The following is a 27,552-nucleotide window of genomic DNA, read 5'->3' on the forward strand; positions in this document are numbered from 1 at the left end:
TTTTCTTTGTATTCATTTATTTGAAAACGAAATTTGATAGCTGCACAAATGCCGTCATAAGTGTTTGAAAGAACACCATCAGACTTCTCCTAGCATAATGCGTAGGTAAGTTGATCTACACGGCTCAATATAACAATAGAACCCTTAGATGAACCTCTTCATGGATACACATGGTTTTCTACGATCAGGTTATACAGCTAGGACTAGATTGATACTATGCTCTCTGTACACAGCCAATAACATTTACCTTCCAAAGTTTCTGTAATTCTTCCACAACCTTCCTCAAGGCAAAACTGAGTGGATCTACTGATAGGTGCAGAGGGACTACCGAAACGATGGCAAGTGATATGTATTGGTCGTGTACTAAAATATTAATATCCATGCAGTGATCTACCAAACGGAAAGCACTATTCACAGATGTAGGACTATTAATGAGTTGTAAGTAGCTAATGGTTCAACTACATGTTCAAGCGATGAGGGAGTATGCAATCATCATGGGTATCGCGAGAAACAGCGAGAAGAGGGACGAGATTTGAGAAGCGCCCCCTGTATATCCGTTCACCTCTGCCTCTGTGGTGTTGTGGCAGAAGTACCACATGTTCTCCACGTACTTTGTGAACTCTGAACCCTCGGGGTAGCCGTTGTTCCTGACCAGCTGTTTGAAGAAAACGGATGAAGCCTTCGGGTAGCGGGTGCGGGTGGGGTCGTTGAAGTCGACGTAGTGGAGACCGAATCGCTCGGAGTAGCCGGACAGCCACTCGAAGTTGTCCAGCAGGGACCAGGCGGTGTAGGCCTTCACCTTGACGTTGTCCACGTTGCTAGCTGGTAGTGTAATGCAAAAACAACAATAGTTCCTTTGAAACTTTTTGATAATACTACATGCGGCAGACGGTACATTAGAAATAAAGTTTGGGAGTTAAAATAGTATATTATATCAACACAGCCAAAGCAAAACGTGCGAAATGTCTAAAAGAATCAAATTTTGCATGCATGTAGTTTAATGTATTCCAAAAAAATTATCTAAATCTCTATTAAGATGCTTTCTGATGGTCAAAAGGAAACTCCCGCATAGATAAGATTTCAAAATATTTCAAATGATTTCATAGATGCCACTTATTGAAGATGTAACACAATGCATTTGTACTTGTATCGAAGTTGCAGTATAAAGTATGTACATGCATCCTAATAGACCAATGATATGACACATGGTATTACAGGGCTTTCGTAAAGCATTTGTTCTATTCACAGTTGCTTTCTCTCTAAACCTAGCTCCTCAGATGATTACACTTAATTGAAAAGACGACTACGAACATGTACCTTTCATGACTTCATTGGTGTACATCATGTAGTAGCAGATCCTCTCCATATCCATCATGATGGCTGGGTCCTGGTCATGGTCAGACCTGTAGTGTGTCGTTGAAAACATACATTAAAACTCAATACGTATATCATCAAAGTCTGATTATAATGCAGTGTAAGGTATCAGGTTAAGGAATTGGCTCATGATTGGGGCTGCTTATACATGTATGTATATATGTGATAGATTTTAGGAGGCGAAGAGTATCATTTCCATCCATATGGTTCTGGATCAACTTCTTGTCTACGCCGAATAACAGTTGCTCAAACGTCTTGTCAATTTGGACGAACAATGCAAATTTGATTGCCTACCCTCCTTGAAGAGCTTGTACGGAAAGGCGTGCCCAAAGTAGAAACTGTCATAACAGGATACGTGGCATACTTAATTCAAAATTGTACCAAATACCAACATACAAATTCTGGCATGATACATCCACCACGGAGGTAAAAAGCTAAAGATTGAATTTCACAATATGAAGGCTCCAAGTAGATCCTTGTTTTACGAAGAGCTGCTCACCTTCCGTTTTCAGTGACGTAGATTTCCGGATCTCCGTACTCTTCCTTGATAAAGCCGAGGAGATTCCGGATTCCCCACGGAACGACGTACAGCCAGCTGGAGGCAGCACGCGGCCAGTCAGGCGCATGCCCAGTCCCCACATCTTTGTCTGTGTCGTAGTTGGGGTTTTCTGTGCAAATGAAAAATGACAATCAAGAATCATGTTCACATTGAATATTGAAGGTTTTGTCCACACATAGCCTAGCCTAGGTGTTATCCTATTTCAGAGGAGCGAACTCTAACTGAAATAGACTGGCTTCTCACAACCCAGCGCCAACCTTAAATGGGAGTAGTGTAAAAGGTACTAAATGAATTACTGGCTGGCTTAATGGCTCTCAACTGACAGGCCGACATGGTCTACGGGCTGAATGGATGAGCAGGCGAGCAGATGTATACCTCGATGACGCGTTTTTGACCTACCTATTGGAGAACAGCAGGCGTCGGTCACCTCCACTGTGGTGTAGTGGTTCAGTCCGAAGAAGTCTCCGGTGCCGCTGATGGAGAGCTTCTGTTCCGGGGTGAACTCCGGGAGACGGGACGTGGTCCTCCCCTCCTCCTGAGCTTTCCTCGCCATCGTTGTCTATGTCGTGCAAAAAACACATTTGCCATAAATACATTGTATTGAATGCTATTTGCAAGTAACATGAAAAAGACGAACAAATAACGAAGAACAGAAGCATCAACCACGAGAAAATAATGAGGCCGCTGCTTTAGACCGTTTTGGCAAAGACTAAAGCAGCCAACGTTTAAGATTTTAATATACAGGTACAAATTATTACAATTGATGAGAACATGTCGTACCTTCATGACTTCCGGATAGTCGCCGTTCTTGTAGATCGGATGAGCGAACCAGCCCAGGAAGAACTGGACGTATCGGAGCGCTGCGTCAGCATCAGCCGGAGTCTTGGGTGTTCCCCAGTCACAGTTCAGGGTGATACCAACCTTAAGAGGAAAACAGCACATACGTTCAGATAGTACAAGCGCATACAGAAAGCCACGAAGCAGTGTTCTGTGGGACATCTCTCTCTCTCTATCTCTCCCTCTCCCTCTCTCTCTCTCGCTCCCTCTCTCTCCCTCTCTTTCTCTCTTTTCTCTCTCCTCTCTCTTGCTTCTCTCTCTCTCGCTTCTCTCTCTCTCGCTTCTCTCTCTCTCGCTTCTCTCTCTCTCGCTTCTCTCTCGCTTCTCTCTCGCTTCTCTCTCTTTTCTCCCTCTCTTTCTCACTGTCTTCTCATCTCTCTTTTGATATATTAGATAGATAAACAGAGAGACTGGCATAGATAGCTTTGAATTTGGAGAGTAATAGACAAGGTACAATATCTCCTTCTATGTTCACCAACAACCCCTATTCTATCAAAGGTGTGATATGTAGACAGCGATGGTATTTTACCTGTCCACCCTGTGCGGCTCTGAACTCGTCGTCGTATATGTGGTAGGCCTTGGCGTGAGACAGGATGATGTTATGGGCTGCTATGTACTGTCCTTCGGCCATGTCGTTATGCTGGGGGGCAAAGTTACCTAGAACGACACAGCAAGACATTCAATAAAACACGTCAATCTACAAAGGTCTTTTCTAGAGTTCCTTAGTAGAAAATTATCTTTTTTTCATAAATAAAATATTGACACGACAGGATATCATGACATTGCAGGTAGATACAAGTAGATAGATGGATAGATAGATAGATAGATAGATAGATAGACAGACAGATAGATAGATAGATAGGTAGATAGATAGATAGATAGATAGATAGATAGATAGATAGATAGATAGATAGATAGATAGATAGATAGATAGATAGACGGAGAGATAGACGGAGAGATAGACGGAGAAATAGACGGAGAAATAATGGATACAATGCGATGTTATACGCATCTGAAAATAGATGAAAGTACCCACCAATGCCATATCCGAGCCAGGCCGTGATCCAGGGTTCGTTGAATGTGATCCAGTACTTGACGCGATCCCCGAAGTTCTGGTAACAGAAGCGAGCGTAGTCTCCGAATAGATCGTGGATCACGGTAGTGTTGGTGGTGTGGTTGTTGAGGAAGCCTCCGTACCTGTCCTGGAATGGTGAAAATATAGATAATCAAATACAAGATGGTTCAATGACAGTGCGTGCCTTTAGAGAGTTTCTTTCTTGCAAGTAAAGCATCCGGGGTAATTCTGCAAATAAAAGTATGAAAAACGAAAATAGTGCAAATGCCTAAAATCGATCGCTGTTGATCTTCAAAACCCTCCTCAGTCGGGCTGAATGCGCTCGGCAAACCCTCCCGCATCAGCCCTGCTCCTCTCCTGTCTGTTTCTGGCTCCTGGTGATGTTGCTCACACTTGTTCTAATTGATTAGTGAGCTAGCGTTTAAGGCACAGACAGCCGTTATTTTGTTCTGAACTAAAAGTAGCGATGTCAGACGTAACCTGATTGGCTGATAGATTCTCAACGATATTTAAGCTTTCCGGTTTTCCAAGATAAGCTTCTGGCAATCCTCTGATGATGTTTGGTGGTGACGTCACCAGGAGCCAGAAACAGGCCAGAAAAGAGCATGGCTGATGTGGGAGGGTTTGCCGAGCGCATTCGGTGCTACTGAGGAGGGTAATCTTCAATCAAGTAAAGTTAGAACTTGATCTCTTTTAGATATTCTACTATCCCCTCAATTATTACTTACTATGGAATATTAATATGGATGGGTTTAAGATCAAAGTACCTGTAGAACCTGCGGGAGATCCCAGTGGAACAGTGTCACCATCGGTTGGATGTCGTTGACTATCAACTCGTCGATGAGGGCGTTGTAGTAGCGGACGCCATCTTGGTTCACTCCATCTTGTTGCTCACCTGTGAGATGAAGTAAGTAAATGAGAAATTCTTGCCATTTGTGATAGGTCTTTGATTGAGACAACGTGACACATTGTGTATTTTGAGATAATATGTGACGGAAACAATGTATAAAACATAAAAAGTCAGGTCTACATAGCTGAGAAAGATACGGGAAAGCCATGTTGGTGACCATTGACCTCACTCTAAAGCGTATGCGATAAAGATTGTAATCTAACTATTTTGGCTTAATAACTTCCACTCGTTAGGTTGGTGGAGAGCTATCAGAATCAAGTGTCCACCCCAACTTAATTAATCAATACTGCACAATTTTACCCTCACTCAGACTAGATATGTTTCCGTATGTTTGCGATTATGATGTTGTTGATGAAGACTATAGCTGTTGTGAGTCATTGAATGGCCGTTCATAAGTTGCTGTAGAGATTTATTACCAGCCTATTCGAATCATTAACTTTGTCCAAACTTTAGTGCCTATTTTTCGCCACGCAGCATGCTATAGGGGAATCTTACCTGTTGGGAATAGCCTGGGCCATGAGATCGAGAAGCGGTAATACTTCAGCCCCATCTGCTTCATCAGTGCTACATCCTCCGGGTACTTGTGGTAGCTGTCACAGGCAACATCCCCTGGAGAAGACACACAATACCATTCATATTAGAAAGAGTGTCTACACTAAGCTGGTAAGATATGGCTGGCCAACCTGGGATATTAATAAACACTGTGATGATGAGAATAGGAAACCTGAATTGTTGCTCTACATATGATTGTTAGGGGTTCTTCACAGCACGGCGCTGCTGACATGGTGAGCTTTATGAGGTACGTTAAAAGGTTTGTATGTTTCATCTTCTAAGATTGGTCCAAGAGTTCAATTTTAGAAAATAAACTTATTAAGTGTTAGTACATGTACAATGTAGGATTTTTGCTTTCGAAATCAGTAAAACTTTTCAAAAGTAAAGCAAGATCAAAGCTTAGCAATAAATGCGTAACGTCACTCTCGTTGATACATGATTCAGAACCAAATGCGTACTTTTAAAAAGATGATAAATGACCTCAACACCGGTACCCTACACTTACACCCACTGCGTACAGTATATACAGCGACTGAGATGATTCTTATATGTTTAGTTTCTTAGTTAAATCATCCAAACATTTTCATGCTAGCTCACGACTTGTACATTACACATTGCACGTCCAGCTTATCTTATCACGGATTAAAAATTGCGTAAAATCAATCAAGATGGCGTCATATCAAGGGATTTTGGACTCTAGTTTAAACTCTATTCAGTTCAAATTTGTTACCCAGTCAGTAGAAGGCTTGTCTTCCATGACAGGCAACATCGCCTAGTGTAAGACAACAACAACTATTATATACGTAACAGGCAACATTCTTGTACGCTTAGTTTCTGAGTTTCATTTCCCTCAAATTCTTCATGATAGTTCACTCAATGCGCATAAGTCTAAGTTATCTGATCAGGGATAAATTATTGCGTAAAACCAACCAAGATGGCGTCATCCCGAAGGATTTTGAACTTTGGATACTAATTCAAACTCAAGTCAGGTAAAAATTCGTTGCCCGGCCAGTAGAGTGCTTGTCTTCTGGGAGGGGGGCACGAAGACGTGTAAACAATGGCATCGCAGTAACAACACGTTCCTAATCAGGTCTGTCAAACGGCGTCGTTTATCTCAAAGGAACTCGTGTTTAACTCCATCATTAATGCGTTTATTAACAAGGGGGCGTGTCCTTGGCACGTTAGCAGCTAAAGGTTGTATAATAGGGTCATTGTGCAAGTGTACACATGATAGCGGGGACGCGGACCTTGACACCGTATGACACGTTCCCAGGAAACTTTATACAGAAGTGTAGCTGTGTAATTGACACATATTCATGTATTTCACTGCGAAAGGTGTGAGTAATTGGTCTTTATCTGTTTAAGCCAAACATCCTCAAAGCCTATTTACCCGACTCTCGATAAGTGGGTTGTTTTTCACTAATGTAAACACAAGCCGCTCCGCGCAGGTTTAAAATCCTTTATGCAACCCTACGTGGTTTAATCGTACCGCGATTCATCGATCTCAGCTGTTTATTGTGTCATATCTCTTGTACAAAATGCACGTGGCAATGCACATGTTCAAATTCGGGTCTGTCGACCATTGGAATCATTGATTTTGGTGATTACGTAAGTCATTCAGCATCATTCAGCATGATGTAACATTGCTCTCTCACTAGACCATGAAAAAGCTTTGTCATTTCAACTCAGCACTTTCCTTTGTTCTCAAAATTATCGTGGACGTGTCACATTGTTCCCTGGTTGAAGTCTTTACTGGACATACTGTAAATGCAGAAATGTGCCGGGATTACATTTGGCGGGGGGGGGGGCGGTAGAAATCTTCGGTGGTTTTGAGTTCATGCTTGAAAGAATAGTATCGCTACAGTAACACAATGGAACGGCTTTTCGCAGTGGGTTTAAGTTCGCGATAAAGAGTTCACCGCAAAAAACAGCGAAAATAAAACCATGGCGAACATTTCTGCTTTTACAGTATATGCTTCTCCATTTCTCTCAGCACGTTTCCAGTGGTATAGTAGGTGTGTTGACACGTATGCAACGTTCCATCTACAACAAGGCCGGCAATGAACCCGTCAAACTGTCAAGATTGGAGCTTTTTCACAGCTAGCCTTTCAAGAATAAACTGCTGCTGAAAAGAACTACAGCCAATGCTAACTGTTGTACGATATAACAAAGGGACAGGGCGAGGGGGAGGGGGTGAGAAAAGATTGACAGAGGTGGAAAGAGAAAACGGGTTCATAGGTGCTCATTGTTCTTAAACAGCTTTTTAAAACATATGACTTAAGCTAGAGGTGTCTTGCTTGATCTCCTACTTTTACCGTCTCTGAATCTAGTTTGGTTAAACATCCTACAAACAGGTAAACTTTCCATAGCTTTCTCAAGGCCGTATGTTGCCAATCCACTCTCTTTTACATGGTATTGGAAGGCGGAGCCCAGCCTGGAATCCAGACCTATTATGATAGCTCCCGAGTCTCGGGAGCTCTAATAGGTCTGGATTCCAGGCTAGGCGGAGCCCATCCGTCTCGTTCCATCACCTTCTACCTCCTCAACCGAAGTCAGGTACCCATTGTTACCCCTAGGTGGAGTCAGGTACCCATTTACACCTGAGGTTTACATGTAAGTCATGTTAAGTGCCTTTCTCATTGACAATTGTGCATTGACAACATACGATAACTTTCAAAACAGTGGACGAAGAAGACTTTTACCTGTATCTTGGTTGTTAACTCTGCCCTGGTGTGCGAGTGTGTCCCAGATGGACGGACCTTTGTCACTGACGTTCCAGGCGCCTTCTATCTGGTACGCTGCCGTTGCCGAACTCCAGATGAAGTCCTGCGGAAATGTTCCCTTCAGTAGAGCATCTCTCTCCTTGTCGTATGCTCCATTAACGGGAGCAAAGGCGAGGGTAACCCCGAGAAGGAAGTTAAAGAACTTTCTTGGTGCCATGATAGAACCGTCGGCTGCCAGGGATAAGGACAAATAAGCTCTAGTCTGATACCCAACGGCCCAAATAGGCAAACGCTGGGGCCACTTTGTGGTTTTCATCAACACTGATAATTCATAGCATTTTATTTATGAAAAATCGTTTTTCAGAATCACTTACTTCCTTTGCATATGGTCACGGTCCATATGTCCAATGAAAGCTCAACTAACTTCCCAAAATTCAGAAATTTCATTTGTCCAAAAAAACTTTCATAGACGATGGATACATTTTCTGACATACGTGATATCTCCATCCACAGCCTCGAATGCCACTTGTCCAATAGTGTCCTCAACTAGTTTTAAATTTATTATCTGACAGTACAAAGGTTATCGGGATTTGAAGGTTTGTTGGCTCACTGTTCAAACCGCGACGTTTGGTGACATCACGCCGTCCTCCCACTTTGTAAACACAGTGTCACTGCACAAATATAAAGGCTTACTTATTATTTGATGTGGTTAAAGCAATCTACTTTTGATAGCTTTGTATTCAAACCGACGTGCTGGCATTTGAAGAGTTGCAAAGAGGGGGGTATGGCCAATTGCCAACAGAGTTCGTCATTGCTAGGTGATTGACGTCAGCAGCCTGTGTGCATGTTCAACGTCTATCCAACTAGGACTACTTTGGACACTCATGGGGACAGCAATGTCTTTGAACTGTATTTGAACAACAGTTCAAACACACACCTTGGCACAATTCTTTACCACAGTCATCATAGATCATGATCGCATGTCGTCAAACAGCCGGAAAAAAGGTAACAGACCGCGCATTGGTCTTTGTGGAAGAGCTGATCTTTCTCCCCTATAGGTTGAACATTTGGTTCTACCCGCGCTTTGTTTGAAGAAGAATGGCGCTTTGAACAACCCGGACGACATAGGGTAGTGCTACGTTATCATTCAGAAAAGTGTACATGGTAAAATGTTGCAAGACAAGTGGTTGATAAGATCATGAAAGTTCTTTGCTGGTTAATTGGGCAACAAAAGCAATTATATAAGCCTCTGCAGTGTTAGATATCCATGTCCACCGCATAAGTACAAAATAGAATTGCAATGAAAACATTTCAAGGCGCTTGAATTAAGTACAGCTACTAACACCATCTACGTCGATAATCCACCTGCTCAATCGATGACGCAACAGACCACTCCGAATACCGCGAGAAACATCTATATAGAATAGAGTACAACACTGAATAATGGAATTGTCAGACCAATGATTTTTCTATATTCATTTATTTGAAAAAAAAGTAATAGCTGCACAAATGCCGTCATTAGTGTTTAAAAAACACCATCAAGACTCGTCCTAGCATAAGGCGTAGGTAAGTTGATCTACATGGCTCAATATAACAAATAGAACAATCAATCTCCGATCAGTCTTAATGCGGATGTTTCTCTCTCTGTCAGTAATTCGTATTGGTTATGTACTAAAATCTTAATACCCATGAAGTGATCTACCAAAACGTAAAGCACTATTCACAAATGCAGGACTATGAACGAGTTGTAAGTACCTAATGGTTTAACTACATGTTCAAGCGATTAGGGGGTATGCAATCATCATGGGTATCGCGAGAAACAGCGAGAACAGGGACGAGATTTGAGAAGCGCCCCCTGTATACCCGTTCACCTCTGCCTCTGTGGTGTTGTGGCAGAAGTACCACATGTTCTCCACGTACTTGGTGAACTCTGAACCCTCGGGGTAGCCGTTGTTCCTGACCAGCTGTTTGAAGAAGACGGAAGAAGCCTTCGGGTAGCGGGTGCGGGTGGGGTCGTTGAAGTTGACGTAGTGGAGACCGAATCGCTCGGAGTAGCCGGACAGCCACTCGAAGTTGTCCAGCAGGGACCAGGCAGTGTAGGCCTTCACTTTGACGCTGTCCAGGTTACTAGCTGGTAGTGGAATGAAAAACAACAATCATGATGTTAGGCATATTGTATAGGAAGTTGAATAGTGCAGATCTGGTAGTCAAGGGAAGTTCCTGCACCATTTTTAGAATTTCGTCGGCAGTGCATTGTTTCGAATTCGAAGATTTGGTAAAAAGTGTCCAACTGACCAAAAAAAGGACCTATTGTGACATGGATTTTCGTAGCTTGAGGAGGTCTATCAAAAACGTACTCAGTTGGTGTGCCTGTTTCCAAATCTACCAGAAAGGTCCCAAAAAGATGGCAAGAAGTTGAGTTTGCTCGAGTCCAGAGTTGTCCCACACGTGTGACAAGTATACTCAATATAATACAGTTTGCACAGGTTAAGGATAAGGGCGTCTCAGTGTTTGTTATCAATGGATTAATAAGACCAGATAAAGCAAAAGAATTAACAAAAAAAACCTTTCACAGGGATATGAGGTCTCTTAATATTACGCTATCTGTTGTAACTCATTGGTTTCTTTTCAAATATTCCCTGTTAGAGAAACAGAATGATGAAAAAGACATCTGCTTAACTACGAACATGTACCTTTCATGACCTCATTGGTGTACATCATGTAGTAGCAGATCCTCTCCATGTCCATCATGATGGCTGGGTCCTGGTCATGGTCAGACCTAGCATATCGTTGAAAACATGGAATAAGAGTTATATAAGAATAGCATTTGGTATTAGAGCCTGTAGAGTATGCTATAGTCAAGGGACTGACAGCAATCTGTGTTGGCTACGGGCTCAACAAATCTTCTGTACTTTTAAAAGCTTGATGCTACATTTTTTTTTCCATTGATATGCCCCCTCCTTGCCAAAATGAAAGATCAGAATTTCGAATTACAGAATTCTCCGAAGTATTTATTGGATATTCATGATATGATATACAAAATGTACAGCCTTTTAGGCCCATCAAAACATACTAACATACACATACTACAACAATACATGAAGGAAAATGCTATATGAATGTCAACGAATGAAATTTGCAAGCAATTACTTGTGGTTAGAAAAGCTGCTCACCTTCCGTTTTCAGTGACGTAGATTTCCGGATCTCCGTACTCTTCCTTGATCCAGCCGAGGAGATTCCGGATTCCCCACGGAACGACGTACAGCCAGCTGGAGGCGGCTCGGGGCCAGTCAGGCGCATGCCCAGTCCCTATATCCTTGTCCGAGTCGTAGTTGGGGTTTTCTGTGTAAAGGAAAAATAAGAATCAAGAATCATGTCCACATTGAATATTGAAGGTCTTATCCACACATAGCCGATCATGGCCTCCCTAAATTCTCCATACCATAGTTGGAAATTAGTCGTGAGAAAGGTCAGCTTTGGTTGCGAGCTGGCCGGCGAGGTTGCTTTAAATCTTTGAAAGTCGTCTGTGCCAGCCGCTTATAAATATTAACAAATCCAAGTCTATGAGAGGAGCGAACTCGAACTAGAATAGACTGGCTACTCGCAACCCAGCGCCAGACTTAGATGGAAGTAGTGAAAAGTTGTGAGAACGTCCTGAATGTGTCACTCGCCGGCTTTATGGCTCTCAACTGACAGGCCGACATGGCCGACAGGCTGAAAGGACATGAGCAGGCGAGCAGATGTATATCTCGGTGACACGTTTTTGACCTACCTATTGGAGTACAGCAGGTGTCGGTCACCTCCACTGTGGTGTAGTGGTTCAGTCCGAAGAAGTCTCCGGTGCCGCTGATGTAGGCCTTCTGTTCCGGGGTGAACTCCGGGAGACGGGACGTGGTCCTCCCCTCCTCCTGAGCTTTCCTCGTCATCGTTGTCTATGTAGGAAAAATACGCGCTTTTACTGTACCCTGTCATTTCTTATGTTTACCCTTAAGGAAGGGAAACGTATTATGGTTACATGGTGACAGTAGACGCCCTGTTGTGTTTGATTTCATCATGTAGCACGTGCATGCTTGTCACCATATATTTGTAATCAAATGAATGGATTTGATAAGAATAAACTGTAGCGTAGTCTGTTTTGCCGGTGTCTCCTGTGACAGATTCTCCAGCGAACCAACATCGGAGGCATCAACAGCGGCAGACCGTCTTCAAAGACGAAAGTAGCCTACGATTAAGATCTTACAAGAAAAATTGATGAGAACGTGTCGTACCTTCATCACTTCCGGATAGTCGCCGTTCTTGAAGATCGGGTGGGCGAACCAGCCCATGGAGAACTGGATATAACGGATCGCTGCGTCAGCATCGCCCGGAGTCTTGGGCGTACCCCAGTCACAGTTGAGGGTGATGCCAACCTATAGAGTAAAACAGAACATTAGATCAAATAGTTCGATGCACTAACAGAAAGCCACGAAGCATTGTTTTGTGGGCCGTCTCTCTCTCTCTCTCTCTCTCTAGCTCTCTCTCTCTCTCTCTCTCTCTCTCTCTCTCTCTTCTCTCTCTCATTTCTCTCTCTTTTTGCCCTCTCTTTCTCGCTATCTTTTCTCTCTCTCTCCCTCACTCCTTTGAGGAATGATAGATATACACGAGAGACTGGTATTAATAGTCTTGAATTTGAGGAGTCACAGACAAGGTACAGTAGTTCTGCCTCGTGTATTGCAAACGGCGACAATAACCATCCTATATTTTTACGTTGCCATGTTATGTAGACAGTGAGGATATTTCACCTGTCCATTCTGTGCGGCTCTGAACTCGTCGTCATAGATATGGTAGGCCTTGGCGTGGGACAGGATGATGTTGTGGGCTGCTTTGTACTGTCCTTCGGCCGGCTCGTTATGCTGGGGGGCAAAGTTACCTGGCAAGAAACAGAAAGACTTGCTATAAAACATGTTCAACTACGGAAGTCCTCCCCTATTATAAAATTGATATTAAGCCAATGTGAGGAACATTGATGCGAAAAGATATCATGACATCAAAAGCCGATAGAAAATTAGATAATACTGTAGGGAGATTGCTAATAAAAGTATAAGTGCCTTTTTAATATATACAGTTCTTCACATGTAAGGGTAATGCATGACATCTACAAAAAGAAAGGCTATTCGATCTTCATTGAAACCGCATTGGCAAAGCTCTACCGGTCTAATGCATGTAAACGATGCCCAGCTATTGCCAACATTTTCAGATCATCATCATCATCGGTCCTCCCCTTGACCAAGGAGGTTTTATATAAAACTTTACCTTAACGAGGTCCAGCAAGCGAAGTTTACCTTCCAGAACTGCTTGTCGTTCATTGCAGAGTTTTTGTAGTAACACAGAAGATAACCCACCCTAAGATGAAAGTACCCACCAACGCCATATCCGAGCCAGGACGTGATCCAGGGTTCGTTGAATGTGATCCAGTACTTGACGCGATCCCCAAAGTTCTGGTAACAGAAGCGAGCGTAGTCTCCGAACAGATCGTGGATCACGGTAGTGTTGGTGGTGTGGTTGTTGAGGAAGCCTCCGTACCTGTCCTGTAAAGGTGAAAATATGAATAATCAAATAAAAGTCGGTTCAATGACAGTACGTGTCTTTAGGGAGTTTCTTTCCTGTAAATGAAGCATCGGTGTGATACTGCCAATAAAAGTATTTTAAATGTGCTTTCTAAGATCAAGGAGGTTTTCCTTGGCAAGATGCAACAGTGTTCGAATTAACACGGTGGTTTCGCACGGGTGCCAGGTTCACCGTCATCTGTATGGTGTATGTGCTGATTGTCTGCAATGATTGTTTGAGCCTTCTTAAAGTATAATAGTAGTGAACTCATGATTACAAACGTATGCCTTCTGCCAAGCTTTTCGAGACATCTTCAGATATGACTGGATGCAAAACCAAAAAGTTAGTATGCCTAACATTGATCGCTGTTGATCTTCAAAACTTCGTCGGTCGCGCTGAATGCGCTCAGCAAACCCTCCATCAGCTCTGTTCTTGTCGGCCTTTTTGCTCCTGGCGACATTACTTATAGTTGCTCATGAATGATTAATGAGCTAGCCGTATTTTGTTCTGAACCAAAAGTAGCGATGTAAGACGTAACCTGATTGGCTGATAGCATCCCAGCGACCTTTGCGTTTTTCAAGATAAGCTTCTGCTAATCCTCTGATTGGCTGAACGCTGTTTGGCTTCTGATGTCGCCAGCTGCAGGAGCCAGAAAAAATTGGCCGGAGAAGAGCAGGGCTGATGCGGAAGGGTTTGCCGAGCGCATTCAGCCCAGCTGGGGAGGGTGATCTTCAAGAATATAAACTTAGAACTTGATTTCTTTTAGATAGTCTACTATCCCCTCAATTTATTGTGGATGGGTTCAAGATCAAAGTACCTGTAGAATCTGCGGAAGGTCCCAGTGGAACAGTGTGACCATCGGTTGGATGTCATTGGCTATCAACTCGTTGATAAGGGCGTTGTAGTAGCGGACGCCATCTTGGTTCACGCCATCTTGTTGCTCACCTGTGAGATGAAGTAGTAAGTAATAAAAAAACGTGATACAGTAGGTAATTTTTAAAGATATTATGTGACAAGGTATATATAAGGTACACATAGACAAAGATACGAGGAAGCCACGTTGGTGGCATGTGACCTCACTCTAAAGCGATGGATATATCTAATCTAACTAAATCGAGCTAGCTGTCAGAAGCTAGTGTCCACCCCACCTCTATCAATCAATACTGCGCCAGTTTACCCTCACTCATACCGGATAAGATATGGTATGCTTGCGGCTGCAATGTTGTTGATGAAAACTAAGCTGCTGTGAGTCGTTGAATGACTATCGAAATGGTGTAAACTACTGTAGAGATAACCAGCATATTCTAGTCATTGACTATATGCCTAAACTCCAGTGCCTTTTGATCGCCATGTAGCATGCTATAGGGGTATCTCACCTGTGGGGAAGATCCTGGGCCATGAGATAGAGAAGCGGTAGTACTTCAGTCCCATCTGCTTCATCAGTGCTACATCCTCCGGGTACTTGTGGTAGCTGTCACATGCAACATCCCCTGGAGAAGAACACAATACCATTTAGATTGCAGAGATCATAAAGTACTGCCGCCCAAGCTTAAGCTGGCAAGATATGGCTGTTAAAACAAATTATGAGAATACAAGGGTTGAAATGTTGCCCTATATATGGCTGTAAGGGTCCCCCCCCCCCCCAGATATCACACGCCGCAATACTCATGGTGATATCATGAGGTATACGCTAAAAGGTCTGTGTGTTTTCGTCTTCTAAGACTGGACCTTGAATTTGATTTTAGAAAATAAACGTGTTAAGTTTTAGAACACGTACAATGTAAGCTTACATTGATATAGAACTAAATGCGTACTTTTATAAGAATGATAAATGAAGTCAATACCCTGCACTGATCACACCCACTGCGTACAGTGTATATAGCGACTATTATTATATGCTTAGTTTCCTACTTTAATCATAACAAAATTCATGATAGCTCAGGACTTTTACACTGCACGCCACCCACAAGTCCAGCTTATCTTACGTAAGATTACGTAAAATCAATCAAGATGACGTCATGCCGAGGGTTTTTGAACTTTGGATTCTAGTTTAAACTCTGGTCAGGTAAAAAGTCATTACCCGGTCAGTAAAGTGCTTGTCTTTTGGGAGGGGGGGGGGGGGGGCACGAAGTCGTGTTAACAATGGCATCGCAGTAACAACACGTTCCTAATCAGGTCTGTCGATCAAACGGCGTCGTTTATCTCAAAAGGACTCGTGTTTAATTCCATCATTAATGCGTTTATTAACAAGGGGGCGTGTCCTTGGCACGTTAGCAGCTAAAGGTTGTATAATAGGGTCATTGTGCAAGTGTACACATGATAGCGGGGACGCGGACCTTGACACCGTATGACACGTTTTCAAGAAACTTTAACGAATGCACAGAAGTGTAGTAATTGGCACGTATTCATGTATTTCACTGCAAAAGGTGTAAGTAATTAGTTTTTATCTGTTAAAGCCAAACATTCTCAAAGCCTATTTACCCGACTCTGGATAAGTGGGTTGTTTTTCACTAATGTAAGCAATAACCGCTCCGCGCAGGTTTAAAATCCGCTTAAAAGTGGCTCAATCGTACCGCGATACTAGCCTGGGTGCCAGCCTTTTTAGCTTCCGTACGCTACACAAGCTCCGCTCCTCGAGCTTGGGTAGCGCAGTGGAGCTAGGGTAGCGGACGGAAGCTAAAAAGGCTGGCACTCAGGCTACCGCGATACCACTTTGCTGCTTTTGCATATTGTGCAATATTTCCTTTACAAAATGCACGTGGCAATGCACATTCAGAAATTCGGGTCATCCTTCAAAAAAGGACCTTTAGAATCATTGATTTTGGTGATTACGTAAGCCATGGCTATGAGCATGATGTAACATTGCTCTCTCACTAGACCATGAAAAAGCTTTGTCATTTCAACTCAGCACTTTCCTTTGTTCTCAAAATCATCATGAACGTACCACACTGTTCCCTCATTGAAGTATATACGGGGCATACTACAAATGAAGAAATGTTAACCGGGATTACATTTCGCGGTTGGGAGAAAATCTTCAGTGGTTTTGGGTTCGCGTTTGAAACAACTGTGGCGCTACAGTAACACAATGGAATGGCTTTTCGTGGTGGATTTAAGTTCGCGGTAAAGAGTTCATCGCGAAAACGTGAAACCACAGCGAACATTTCTCCATTTACAGTATATGCTTCTCCATTTCTGTCAGTCCGTTCCCAGTGGTACAGTAGGTGTGTCGGCACGAAGGTAACGTTATATCTACAATGAGGCTGACAATAAAACAATAAAACTGCCAAGACTGTCGCCTTTTCACAGCTAGCCTTTCAAGATCAGGGTTAAACGGTTGATAGAAGGGCAACCATCCTGAAACAGATCTCTAACCGTGCTAGCCAGAGAGGGAAATGGAGGAAATTTGCAGTCACCTGTGCAAAAGCAGCAAACCGATGACAACGATGATGAAAATGACTTCAGCCAAAATATTAATGCTAACTGGTTTATAGAATGGTGCTCATTGTTCTTTAAAAAGCTTAAAACATAAGAAATAAGTCTGTGGTGTCTTGTTATATCTCCTACTTTCACCGTCTCTGAATCAAGTCTAGTCAAACATCCTGACCAGACTATGTTCAGAGGTATAGGTCCCATGACCTTCTTTAAAAGGTTGGAGGCTGTGGATCCACACTCTTTGACGTGGTATCGGAAGGGGAGCCCATCCCTACGTCTTCCACCGCCTTAACTCACCCAACCGAAGTCAGGTACTTATTTTACCCCTGGACGGAGTCAGGTAACCATTTACACATGAGGCTGAAGTCATGTTAAGTGCCTTTCTCATTGACAATTGTGCAACAACATACAGTAACTTTCAAAACGGAGGACGAAGAAGACTTTTACCTGTATCTTGGTTGTAAACTCTGCCCTGATGTGCGAGTGTGTCCCAGACGGACGGACCTTTGTCACTGACGTTCCAGGCGCCTTCTATCTGGTACGCAGCCGTTGCCGAACTCCAGATGAAATCTTGCGGAAATGTTCCCTTCAGTAGAGCATCTCTCTCCTTGTCGTACGCCCCATTAATGGGAGTTAAGGCGAGGGTGACCCCTAGAAGTAAGCTAAAGACCTTTCTTGGCTCCATGATAGAACCGTCGGCTGCCAGGGACAAGGACAAATTGACCTCTCTAATGCCCAACGGCCCTTAAACGCAGAAGCGGGGACTATTTTCTGGTTTTCATCAACACTGATAATTCATTATGATGGATTCAAAGGAATAACGCTCGTTTATCAAAATAACTTAATGTTCTTGCATTTTGCCAAATATTGTCGAGTAAGAACAGGCAGCTGACTCAAAAGTTTCAGAAAGTTTAGTCGACAAAAAGAATTCTCCTAGACGATTGCTACATTTTCGGACATACATGATATCCTCATCCACACCCTCAAATATCGCTTACCCAATAGTGTCCTTAACTTATTCTAAATTCATTACCTGACAGTACAAAGGTTATCGGGATTTGAAGGTTTGTTGGCTCATTGTTCAAACCGCGACGTTTGGTGACACCGCGCCGTCATCTCACCACACCACTGCACAAATGTAAAGGCTTACTTATTGTTTGATGACGTAAAAGCAATCTACCTCTGATAGCTTTGTATTCAAACCGACTCGCTGCTGGCATTTGATGGGTTGCATAGAGGGGGTTATGACCAATCGCCAACAGAGTTCGTCATTGTTAGGTGATTGACGTCAGCGTTAGTGTGAATGTTCGAGCTAGTACTACTGTAGCCACTCATGTGGACAATTTGTCTTTGAACTGTATTTGAAGCAAAAATACTCAAGTGAGCGACAATAGGTCACCCAGGCACACCATAGTTATCATAAATCATACTCGCACGCCGCCAAACAGCCGGAGAAAAGGTTGTACAGACCTGTTAGACCATGCATTGCTCTTTGTAGAGGAGCTGATATTTCTCTGAACATTTGGCTCTGTGCGCGCTTTTTTAAAGGAAAATGGCACTTTGAACAACTCGGACGACAATGAGTAGTGCTACGTTATTATCCCGAAAGGCGCAGAACAAGACGGTAAAATGTTACATGTAGTTATAAGATCATGAATGTTCCATTGGTTAATTGAGCAACAAGAGCAGCCTTTGCTGTGTCAGATACATCTATGTCAACGGCACAAGTATAAGATAAAATTCCAATGAAAACATTTCAAGGGCGATTGAAATAAGTACAGCTAATAGCACCATCTACGTCGATCATCCACCTGCTCAATCGATAAAGCAACAGACCACTCCCAATATCGCGAGAAACAGCGAGAACGGGGACGAGATTTGAGAAGCGCCCCCTGTATATCCGTTCACCTCTGCCTCTGTGGTGTTGTGGCAGAAGTACCACATGTTCTCCACGTACTTGGTGAACTCTGAACCCTCGGGGTAGCCGTTGTTCCTGACCAGCTGTTTGTAGAAGACGGAGGAAGCCTTCGGGTAGCGGGTGCGGTCGGGGTCGTTGAAGTCGACATAGTAAAGGCCGAAACGCACAGTGTAGCCGGGTAGCCACTCATACCCGTCCATGAGAGACCAGGCGGTGAAGGCCTTCACCTTAACATTGTCCAGGTTGTAAGCTGGCAGAAAAAAAAGATTTATTAGTTAATTACATTATCAAATTAGCTAGCCATCATATTCAAATGAGGTTTTAGGTAATGAAGGCATTAGTTCAGAATAGTTACCATCATGGAGATAATTTGATATCTAGCAATGATCGGAGAGTCACGGCAAAAGTGCGAAAGATTTTCAAGATATGGTACAGATTCCACTCATTGAGCAAGGAACATGACATGTGTGTGTCAATTTCCTATAATGTAATATGACTATATCAATGTAATCATAATAAGTTATAAGTGCATGTTTAGTATCAGTGCAAACATTTTCCATGATATAAGTGCTAAAGGTGTTGGAAAACGTTCAGTCAGAGCAGATACCTTTCATAACCTCGTTGGTGTGCGTCATGTAGGAACAGATCCGGTCCATGTCCATAAGGATTGCTGGGTCCCGGTCGTGGTCAGGCCTGGTGTAGAGTGAGGAAATGAGGAATGGATGGTTAAATAGTGCAGTGTGAAGAAATAAAGGGATGCATCGTCAAAGAAGAAGCCATCAGGTATGGTCTTAAATGTATATGTTTGCTGTTGTGTACAATGCTAGAATTTTGACATTGTTGATAATCATATAATGCAGTGGACTGTTTCATCATTCGAAAGCTGTTAATAGACGACTACATTAATTCTATTTCATGGTGACCAGGGAGAAATAGAGAATTAAACAATAGAAGGAAAGCACATCAGTATTGGCCTGGATGCCAGACTGTTTCCAGGGCCAGCATACCCCCAAGGAAATTTTACCACAGCTCCCCAAGTTTGACCCTGCTCTAAGTCAGGAGGCTGTCTCAAAATTTCCTCGGGGGCATTTTAGCTCTGGAGCCGAGGAGCTGGCCTATGTAGGCTCTAGGAACAGTCTGCCGTCCAGGTTACATCAATATAAGAGGATGGCGATAGAAACCACTCACCTTCCGTTTTCCGTTATGTAGACATCCGGATCTCCGTACTCGTCCCTGATGAAACCCAGGAGTTTCCGGATTCCCCAGGGAACAGTGTACAGCCAGGTGAAAGGCGTTTGTGGCCAATCAGCCGCATGTCCCTTCTCAACATCCATGTCACTGAAGTAGTTGGGATTTTCTAAGGAAGTATATTAAGGTTGTTAATTGTAGTAAAAAGTATTAGAAGACCTATGAACATTATAGAATGTTACAAACATAGATAAAAGCATTTAAGACAAACTTCACCCTATCTGGTACACAGAGCGATATTTTCTATATACTGTTGTCATGCCCGACTACTATATCCATGTACATAGGTCAATTTCTCCCTAAATCATTCGAAAAGCGAGACAGAATTACCCATACATGACTACATATTGTAACAAATAAACTGGTTTCGAAAATATTTTGTACTTAGAATTGTAGGATCGATTAGCCTTGTAGACCAGATTGTTGATTTCATGCCATACATTGTACCATGTACGATTGTTGAGCAATAAAGTTCACTTCACTTCACTTTAAAGATCGTTCGGTCTTCTTCATGAACATTACGGTGTATGGTTAAATGTTGCAAGAACTACTGACGAACTACAAGTTATCCTGTGCATCTGTATCTGTTTAGCCGGTATAACAGGCAACATCTTCGAAGCCACGAGGCGCACAGAGGCAGCTGGATACATTACACCAAGGAGGTTATATAAAACCTAACCTTTGCACATCTTACTGCAAGCATTGTTCAAAGCTAGTCAGTGAGTTCAAAGCCTTCATGTACAGGTCGCAACATAAAATGTCATGTATGAGTTGACCGACAACTAATTAGTGCATCAGAGGACTATAATTCCTAACGTAATGTTAACCTTCGAGCAATAGATGACCTTTGACCAACCTGTCACAATATGGCCTGAGTCAGCCACCTCCACAGTGGTGTAGTAGTTCAGGGCGAAGAAGTCGGAGGTTCGGTTGATGTAGGCCTTCTGCTCCGGAGTAAACTCTGGCAGACGGGACGAGTTTCTTCCCTCTTCTCGCCCTTTCCTCGTCATGGTTGCCTTGATGGTATCCGATTGAAAAACACGATATTCATATGTAAGACAGCTCTATGCTATGTAATACGAGGTTGACATTTCCAAACCGGCTCGCGGCCGGGCAGTTCGCGGGAAAAGCAAGATAGAAAGGAAACAAAACACACAAACGTAATACAAATTAGTCATGAGCATAATTCATACCAGTACATTATCCAAGTATTAATAAGACAACTAGAGCAAATATTGAGTATTTAAGTTTGTAAGTATTAATGGACAACTAGAACGAATATTGCATATTGAGAATGAAAGTTTGTAAGTATTGATGAGACAACTTGAGCCTAGCAATGACTGGCAAGAAGCTTCTCAAGATCCTCTACTAACTCTACTAACCCTGTGGATCAAACTTAGAAAACCAACAACTACTGTTGTACCTTCATGACATCCGGATAGTCGCCGTTCTTGTAAATCGCATGTGCGAACCAGCCTACGAAGAACTGGACATAACGTTCCGCTGCCTCAACGGTGTCTGGGTCGTCCGGGTACTTTGGTTCACCCCAGTCACAGCTAAGGGCGATGCTCACCTGACAAATAAAGATGCGCCACAATTGCGTAACATTTGGATGGGAGTCAAGGTATCTTCATTGAGTCCATTCATGGATCAAATGAATATTGTCCATTGTGGAAAATAGTTACCTTTTCTGATGGTATATTTGACATTTTCACATTGCCATCAATGTTATATGCGTTCAGGGGGTACAATGCATTGAAATTTTTTAAATGAATGCCGCAATGTAAGGCAACCCATTCAAGACTACTGTGATAAGCAGTTGGCACTGAAGGGGGGGGGGGATTGCACAATGGCGCCACCTAGGTGTTACATTTAAAACTGCAAATTTCGCCTTTTATCTTCATATTGCTGGTGTGTCTATGTGTGTGTGTGTGTGTGTTTTCGCATAGTTGGGACAACATGTATAACTCATGAATTTGCAAGGTGAGTATGTCTTCGCAAGACAATGATCAATGTCAACCACCCAGCGGCTTCCCTTGATACTGCAGCGGAACTTTAAGCCTGTTCTTGTATATTCTATTCTGGACATGCTATAATCTTGCTTACAGTTTGTAACATATACATAAATAAATCTTTATTGACACAACAAAAGTACAGCGACTTTCATAAGGTCTTCTACAACTATACATGCAAACAACAAACAATGGGATACAAAATGATCATTACCTGTCCACCCTGTGCGGCTCTGAACTCGTCGTCGTAGATGTGGTAGGCCTTGGCGTGAGACAGGATGATGTTGTGGGCTGCTATGTACTGTCCCTCGGCTGGATCGCGGTGCTTGGGGGGATAGGTACCTAGAAAGGGAGAACATCCCTCACTGGAAACTTTCTTTGCTACCTTTTGAAGTCAACAAGCTGGAGGAATGCACTCAGAGATGGCAGACTTCATCCCCTTACCCACACTGCCTTGCCTTCCTTGCAGGTCAAATAATAATAACAGGATGTATGTGAATTCTAAGTTGAAGAAAAACACAGAAAAAAAGAAAGACAGACAGACAGACAGACAGACAAGAAACAATACCTCTTAAGGGTGAATACTGACATCTAGTGGCATCTAAGAAACAGAAGCTGAATTTACTGATTTTTTTCTCCAAGTTATGTTTTCGATGATTAACAGAACTGTGTAATACTAAAGGTTAGTTTCTTAAGTTGTAAAATGCAACAACACAATATAATAATACTTGTTACCGTAATACGCTAACAATATTATAAACAATATCAGTAATACCAGAGTTACATTTCCAAACCGGGGCCCGGCCGGTCAGTTTCCGGGAACGAAAAATATGATATAAAAGACAACAAAAAAAAAGCTTTCAGAAAATTAGTCATGAGCATACTTTGCATTTATTTGTTGATAGACACTTGCATTTTTCGTTCCGCTTAACACCCCGGCTGGGCTCCTTTGGAAATATAACCACGGCACTACACCCACCGATGCCATAGCCCTCCAAAGCTATGATCCAGGGATCATTGAATGTGATCCAGTACTTCACGCGATCCCCGAAGATCCAGTAGCAGAAGCGAGCGTAGTCTCCGAACAGATCGTGGATCACGGTAGTGTTGGTGGTGTGGTTGTTGAGGAAGCCTCCGTACCTATCCTAATAGACAGCAAATCATGAAATGCATAACAGATAATCGATAATGATAACAGATGACCTCTTGCAAGTAGAAGGAAACTAAAAGGTTAGTTAAAAAAACACTATATTATGCTTAATATACCACAAACTCACATTCACACGGGTATTACACCAGTATACTGAATTCACGATCCCCGCATTCGTTTGAAAGTCGCGCCGTAACTGGCGCCTGGGCATGACCTTTGACCGAGTAACGCCATATATAGTAAATCCACTCTGAGCTGGAGCACAGCATGGTGTCAATCTAAAGCTTATTACCATGAGCACAGTAAGCCGCTGTCGTACTTTATATTATAATTAAGCCCTTACAATTGTTCCTGTCATATAAGCTCAAAAAAGATATCAATTCACAAGATTTCAGGGTCGATGTTAAAGACTTCTGAAGTCTTACAGAAAAGGAAATGAAGTCCAAGACAGCCAGTTATTAAAAGTCAACAATATAGATGCACAATCAAAGGAACAGATGAATGAAACTGTTGTTGAGCTACATGTGTAGGAATTGCATGCACACGATATTTTGTTTTAACGATACAATTGTAATATTGCGAATGGATTCACGATGATCATACCTGTAAAGCCTGTGGAAGGTCCCAGTGGAACAGTGTGACCATCGGTTCGATGTCGTTGACTATCAACTCGCTGATGAGTCTGTTGTAGTAGTCGACGCCATCTTGGTTCACTCCATCTTGTTGCTCACCTGTGAGGAAAACAGAAACAACAACAAAACAACGTAAATAAATCTCATTGAACCCTCACATTTCAATACCAGCGGCGCTTTCTACGATGAATTAAGCAAATTATTATCTTATCATAGCTGTCACATGAGTGGCCCTTCGCTCACTCGGTGGTTTATTTAGTGGAACGGAACATGCCATATAACACCGTATACACAAAAGGGAGAGTCATTAACCCTATATGTCTTAAATGTCTGCAACCCTGACAAGCTGTACTGTGAACGCTAAACATATAGAATACCTGTTACTCTCATGACATTTGCACCCAAGGGGTAAATGTTAAGTTGATTAACGGCAAACAGCGGTGACCACCGTGTAAGGGTAACATCACAGTTTTTTCACCCATGCTTGACTTTGTTTTGACACAAACGTGTGTGCACAGGTGGACTGTATGCCATGAAGCACCAGGCACAGGTAACTGTTATGTTCAGTATGTTCAACCTCCACAGAAACTATGTGGAATGTCGCAGTGTGAGCGCCAATAAGGGAACGCTAGAGAGCGACCCTGGCAAACTTTGATTGAAAAAACAAAAACGAACAGGATAGAAGCCTCTCTGGACAGGGCACGGGTTAATGGGTAGCCTGGGTGCAAGACTGTTTTCAGGGCCTACACAGGCCAGCTCCTTGACTTCAGGGCCAACACGCCTCCAAGGATAGCTCAAGCCTCCCTCTCACTGGACCCGCGCCACGTTGGCGGCGTCGCTGCGGCCGATCGAATTGACAAAGCACTCAACGAATTTCATCGACAAAAAACGAATCTTTTTAAGCTTTGTGTATTTTGTTGTCTTTTTGGTCATACTTGTACGTTTTGAATGATATTCACATGATAAAGTCAAGGGTAACACAAATCCAGTTTAGGACGCAGCGACGCCGACAGCATGCCGTGGGTCCAGTGAGAGGGGTGCTTCAGGATGTCAATATTCCCTTGGGGGCATGTTGTCCCTACAGCCAAGAGTATATTCTTGTTTGTGAGGTCTAACCTGTGGGAAATATCCTGGGCCATGAGATAGAGAAGCGGTAGTACTTCAGTCCCATCTGCTTCATCAGTTGTATGTCTGCCGGGTACTTGTGGTAGCTGTCACAGGCAACATCACCTGAAGTAGGGAAACAACGCGTCAGCTGTCACAGGCAACTGTCTGAGGACGAAGCATGATACAGTCACTACCACTCATCTACCAAGGCTGATATACTTTGATCTGTTTTCTCAAGTGTAGACAAAATTTAAGACTACTTAATCACAGTGCAGTTTCTTGAGTTATGCTGTCCGTCCACTAGCATAGGGGTATCGGTACATATGCATTGGGGTGTCCGAACATAGTGGTGTTAGCACACAGTCGTGCCAGAACAAAGTGGTGTAGGGACATAGGGATGTCGGAATATAGGGGTGTCGGTTACATGTACATGGGGGCGAAGGTACATAGTGGTGTCGGTACATAGGGGTGTCGGTACATAGGGGTGTCGGTACATAGGGGTGTCGGTACGTAGGGGTGTCAGTACATAGGGGTGTCGGTACACAGGGGTGTCGGTACGTAGGGGTGTCGGTACGTAGGGGTGTAGGTACATATGGGTGTCGGTACATAGGGGTGTCGGTACATAGGGGTGTCGGTACGTAGGGGTGTCGGTACATAGGGGTGTCGGTACACAGGGGTGTCGGTACATAGGGGTGTCGGTACATAGGGGTGTCGGTACATAGGAGTATCGATACACAGGGGTGTTGGAACAAAGGGATGTCGGTACATAGTGGTGTTGGAACGTAGGAGTCTCGGTACATAAGATTGTCGGAACATGGAGGTTTTAGAATTTGGCATAAGAGTGTCGATACATGTACATAGGAGTATCGGAAAATGGGGGTATCAGAACATAGGGGTGTCGGTACATGTGTGTGTCGGAACGTAGGGTATTCGGTACATATAGGGTTGTCCACCTCGAAAACATAACCAGTTGCAGACCGTTACCTGTATCTCGGTTGTTGTCCTGGTGTGCGAGTGTGTCCCAGATGGACGGACCTTTGTCACTGACGTTCCAGGCGCCTTCTATCTGGTACGCTGCCGTTGCCGAACTCCAGATGAAATCTTGCGGAAACGTTCCCTTCAGTAGAGCATCTCTCTCCTTGTCGTACCCGCCGTTAACAGGTATTATAACAAGGGAGATGACAAGAAGAAAATAGTTAACGAACGTTCCTGTTTCCATGATCATCTAAGAATCGCTGACTGTGACCGACATTGGCGCATGGACTGGTATGCGACCAATAGCATGCAAGACAACAACAACAGGGACTCACTTGGGGTATGCTAGTAAAAGCGTTCGACATTAGCTAGAACAAATCACCTCTGTCGTATGTCTGTTTGCTCATGTGCTGTGGCATTATATACATGAAGGGGGCATGCTTGATTATGGAAACCGAAGTTCAGACAACAGGTTTTATTTTGATATCTTTTTAAGAAATTTTTCGATAGCCTCATTCACACCCCGTCAGGGTGCCCTTGACGTGTCAGGTACATGTGCGCAGGTGCGAAATTGACATGCCTGTAAGGACTTCCTTGCGGGTAACCTTAGTCTAAAGTTTACTAATAGTTTATTCAATGGTCCAAGGCTGACTTATTGTTTGTCTTAGTTAATAAGCTACAAGAGGAAGTCATGAATTTCACGGTTGCCATGTATTGGATATGGCCGTGACTATATGTATACCCTCTACTGAGGTCCATCTGGGCCACTTCATTTAAATTCATCTTCATTTTCTTAATTAGTTTGTTTTAAAAAAACGTGACCCATGCGTCTTAATGTAAGACGCACAGGGGTGACGCCCATTTCCTTTTCTGTAGCCCTTGGACCACACATTTGTGCAAGTCACTATAGCTACAGCTGGAGGCTGGTCCGCTGGTAGCGGATGTGTCTTTAACTACCATATTCTTTCCCAAATGCTGAGTGCTAAGCACAAAAAGCGCAGTATGTACCATTTTCAAAGTCTTTGGAATGCCCCGGCCGGGGATGGAACTCACGACCTACCGTGTGTAAGGCGAACACTCTACCAATCATTGCACCGATTGTTCATCCATCCACCCATCCACCCATCTTCCATCAATCGGAATCCTTAATCCGTCCTTTCTTCATCCCTCCAACTATCCTCCTCCCTCAACCCATCATCCATCCGTCTTACCCCCATCTATTCATTCTCCCTTTATCAGTCACTCAATCTATCTATCTTCCCATCTTCCATCTTTCCTCCATCCGCCCTCTCTCCATCCTTCAACTATCCTCCTCCCTCCATTCCTCCATCCATCCGTCTTACGCCCAGAAATTCTTTCTCCCTTTATCAGTCACTCAATTCATCTACTTGCTTACCCATCTATCCTCCAATATTCCATCTATCCTCCATCCTTCCTTTCTCCATCCCTCCAACAATCCTCC

General features: G+C 43.3%; 1 protein-coding gene across 1 annotated transcript; it reads right to left on the minus strand.

Annotated features, from left to right (window-relative positions):
* On the minus strand, window positions 1–26,361 carry LOC136425977 (lactase/phlorizin hydrolase-like). The gene is made up of 30 exons (XM_066414894.1): window positions 26,100–26,361; window positions 25,125–25,238; window positions 23,980–24,107; window positions 23,206–23,371; window positions 22,441–22,568; window positions 21,638–21,787; window positions 21,071–21,230; window positions 20,155–20,323; window positions 19,574–19,659; window positions 18,876–19,216; window positions 17,496–17,793; window positions 14,993–15,106; window positions 14,434–14,561; window positions 13,432–13,597; window positions 12,812–12,939; window positions 12,299–12,439; window positions 11,803–11,962; window positions 11,204–11,372; window positions 10,724–10,809; window positions 9,960–10,161; window positions 8,010–8,164; window positions 5,251–5,364; window positions 4,613–4,740; window positions 3,807–3,972; window positions 3,300–3,427; window positions 2,714–2,854; window positions 2,333–2,492; window positions 1,874–2,042; window positions 1,318–1,403; window positions 1–822 (listed from the first exon to the last, which is right to left on the minus strand). Exons 1-30 carry the CDS (start codon window positions 26,338–26,340, stop codon window positions 467–469), a joined length of 4,878 nt encoding a protein of 1,625 aa, XP_066270991.1. The 5' UTR covers window positions 26,341–26,361; the 3' UTR covers window positions 1–466.
* Between the last annotated feature and the right edge of the window lie 1,191 nt (window positions 26,362–27,552).

Source organism: Branchiostoma lanceolatum, chromosome 19 (genome assembly GCF_035083965.1).
Source record: "Branchiostoma lanceolatum isolate klBraLanc5 chromosome 19, klBraLanc5.hap2, whole genome shotgun sequence".
NCBI classification, from domain to species: domain Eukaryota; kingdom Metazoa; phylum Chordata; class Leptocardii; order Amphioxiformes; family Branchiostomatidae; genus Branchiostoma; species Branchiostoma lanceolatum.

What these genes read in the sequence shown, in the direction of transcription:
- LOC136425977 (XM_066414894.1), bottom strand. Translation starts at nt 26,340, where the DNA reads ATGATCATGGAAACAGGAACGTTCGTTAACTATTTTCTTCTTGTCATC. An exon ending in ATCTCCCGCAGGTTCTACAG is followed by an intron (nt 3,973 to 4,612) that starts GTACTTTGATCT and finishes TCACCATTCCAG; the next exon opens with GACAGGTACGGAGGCTTCCT. An exon ending in ACTATCCGGAAGTCATGAAG is followed by an intron (nt 2,493 to 2,713) that starts GTACGACATGTT and finishes TGCACGACATAG; the next exon opens with ACAACGATGGCGAGGAAAGC.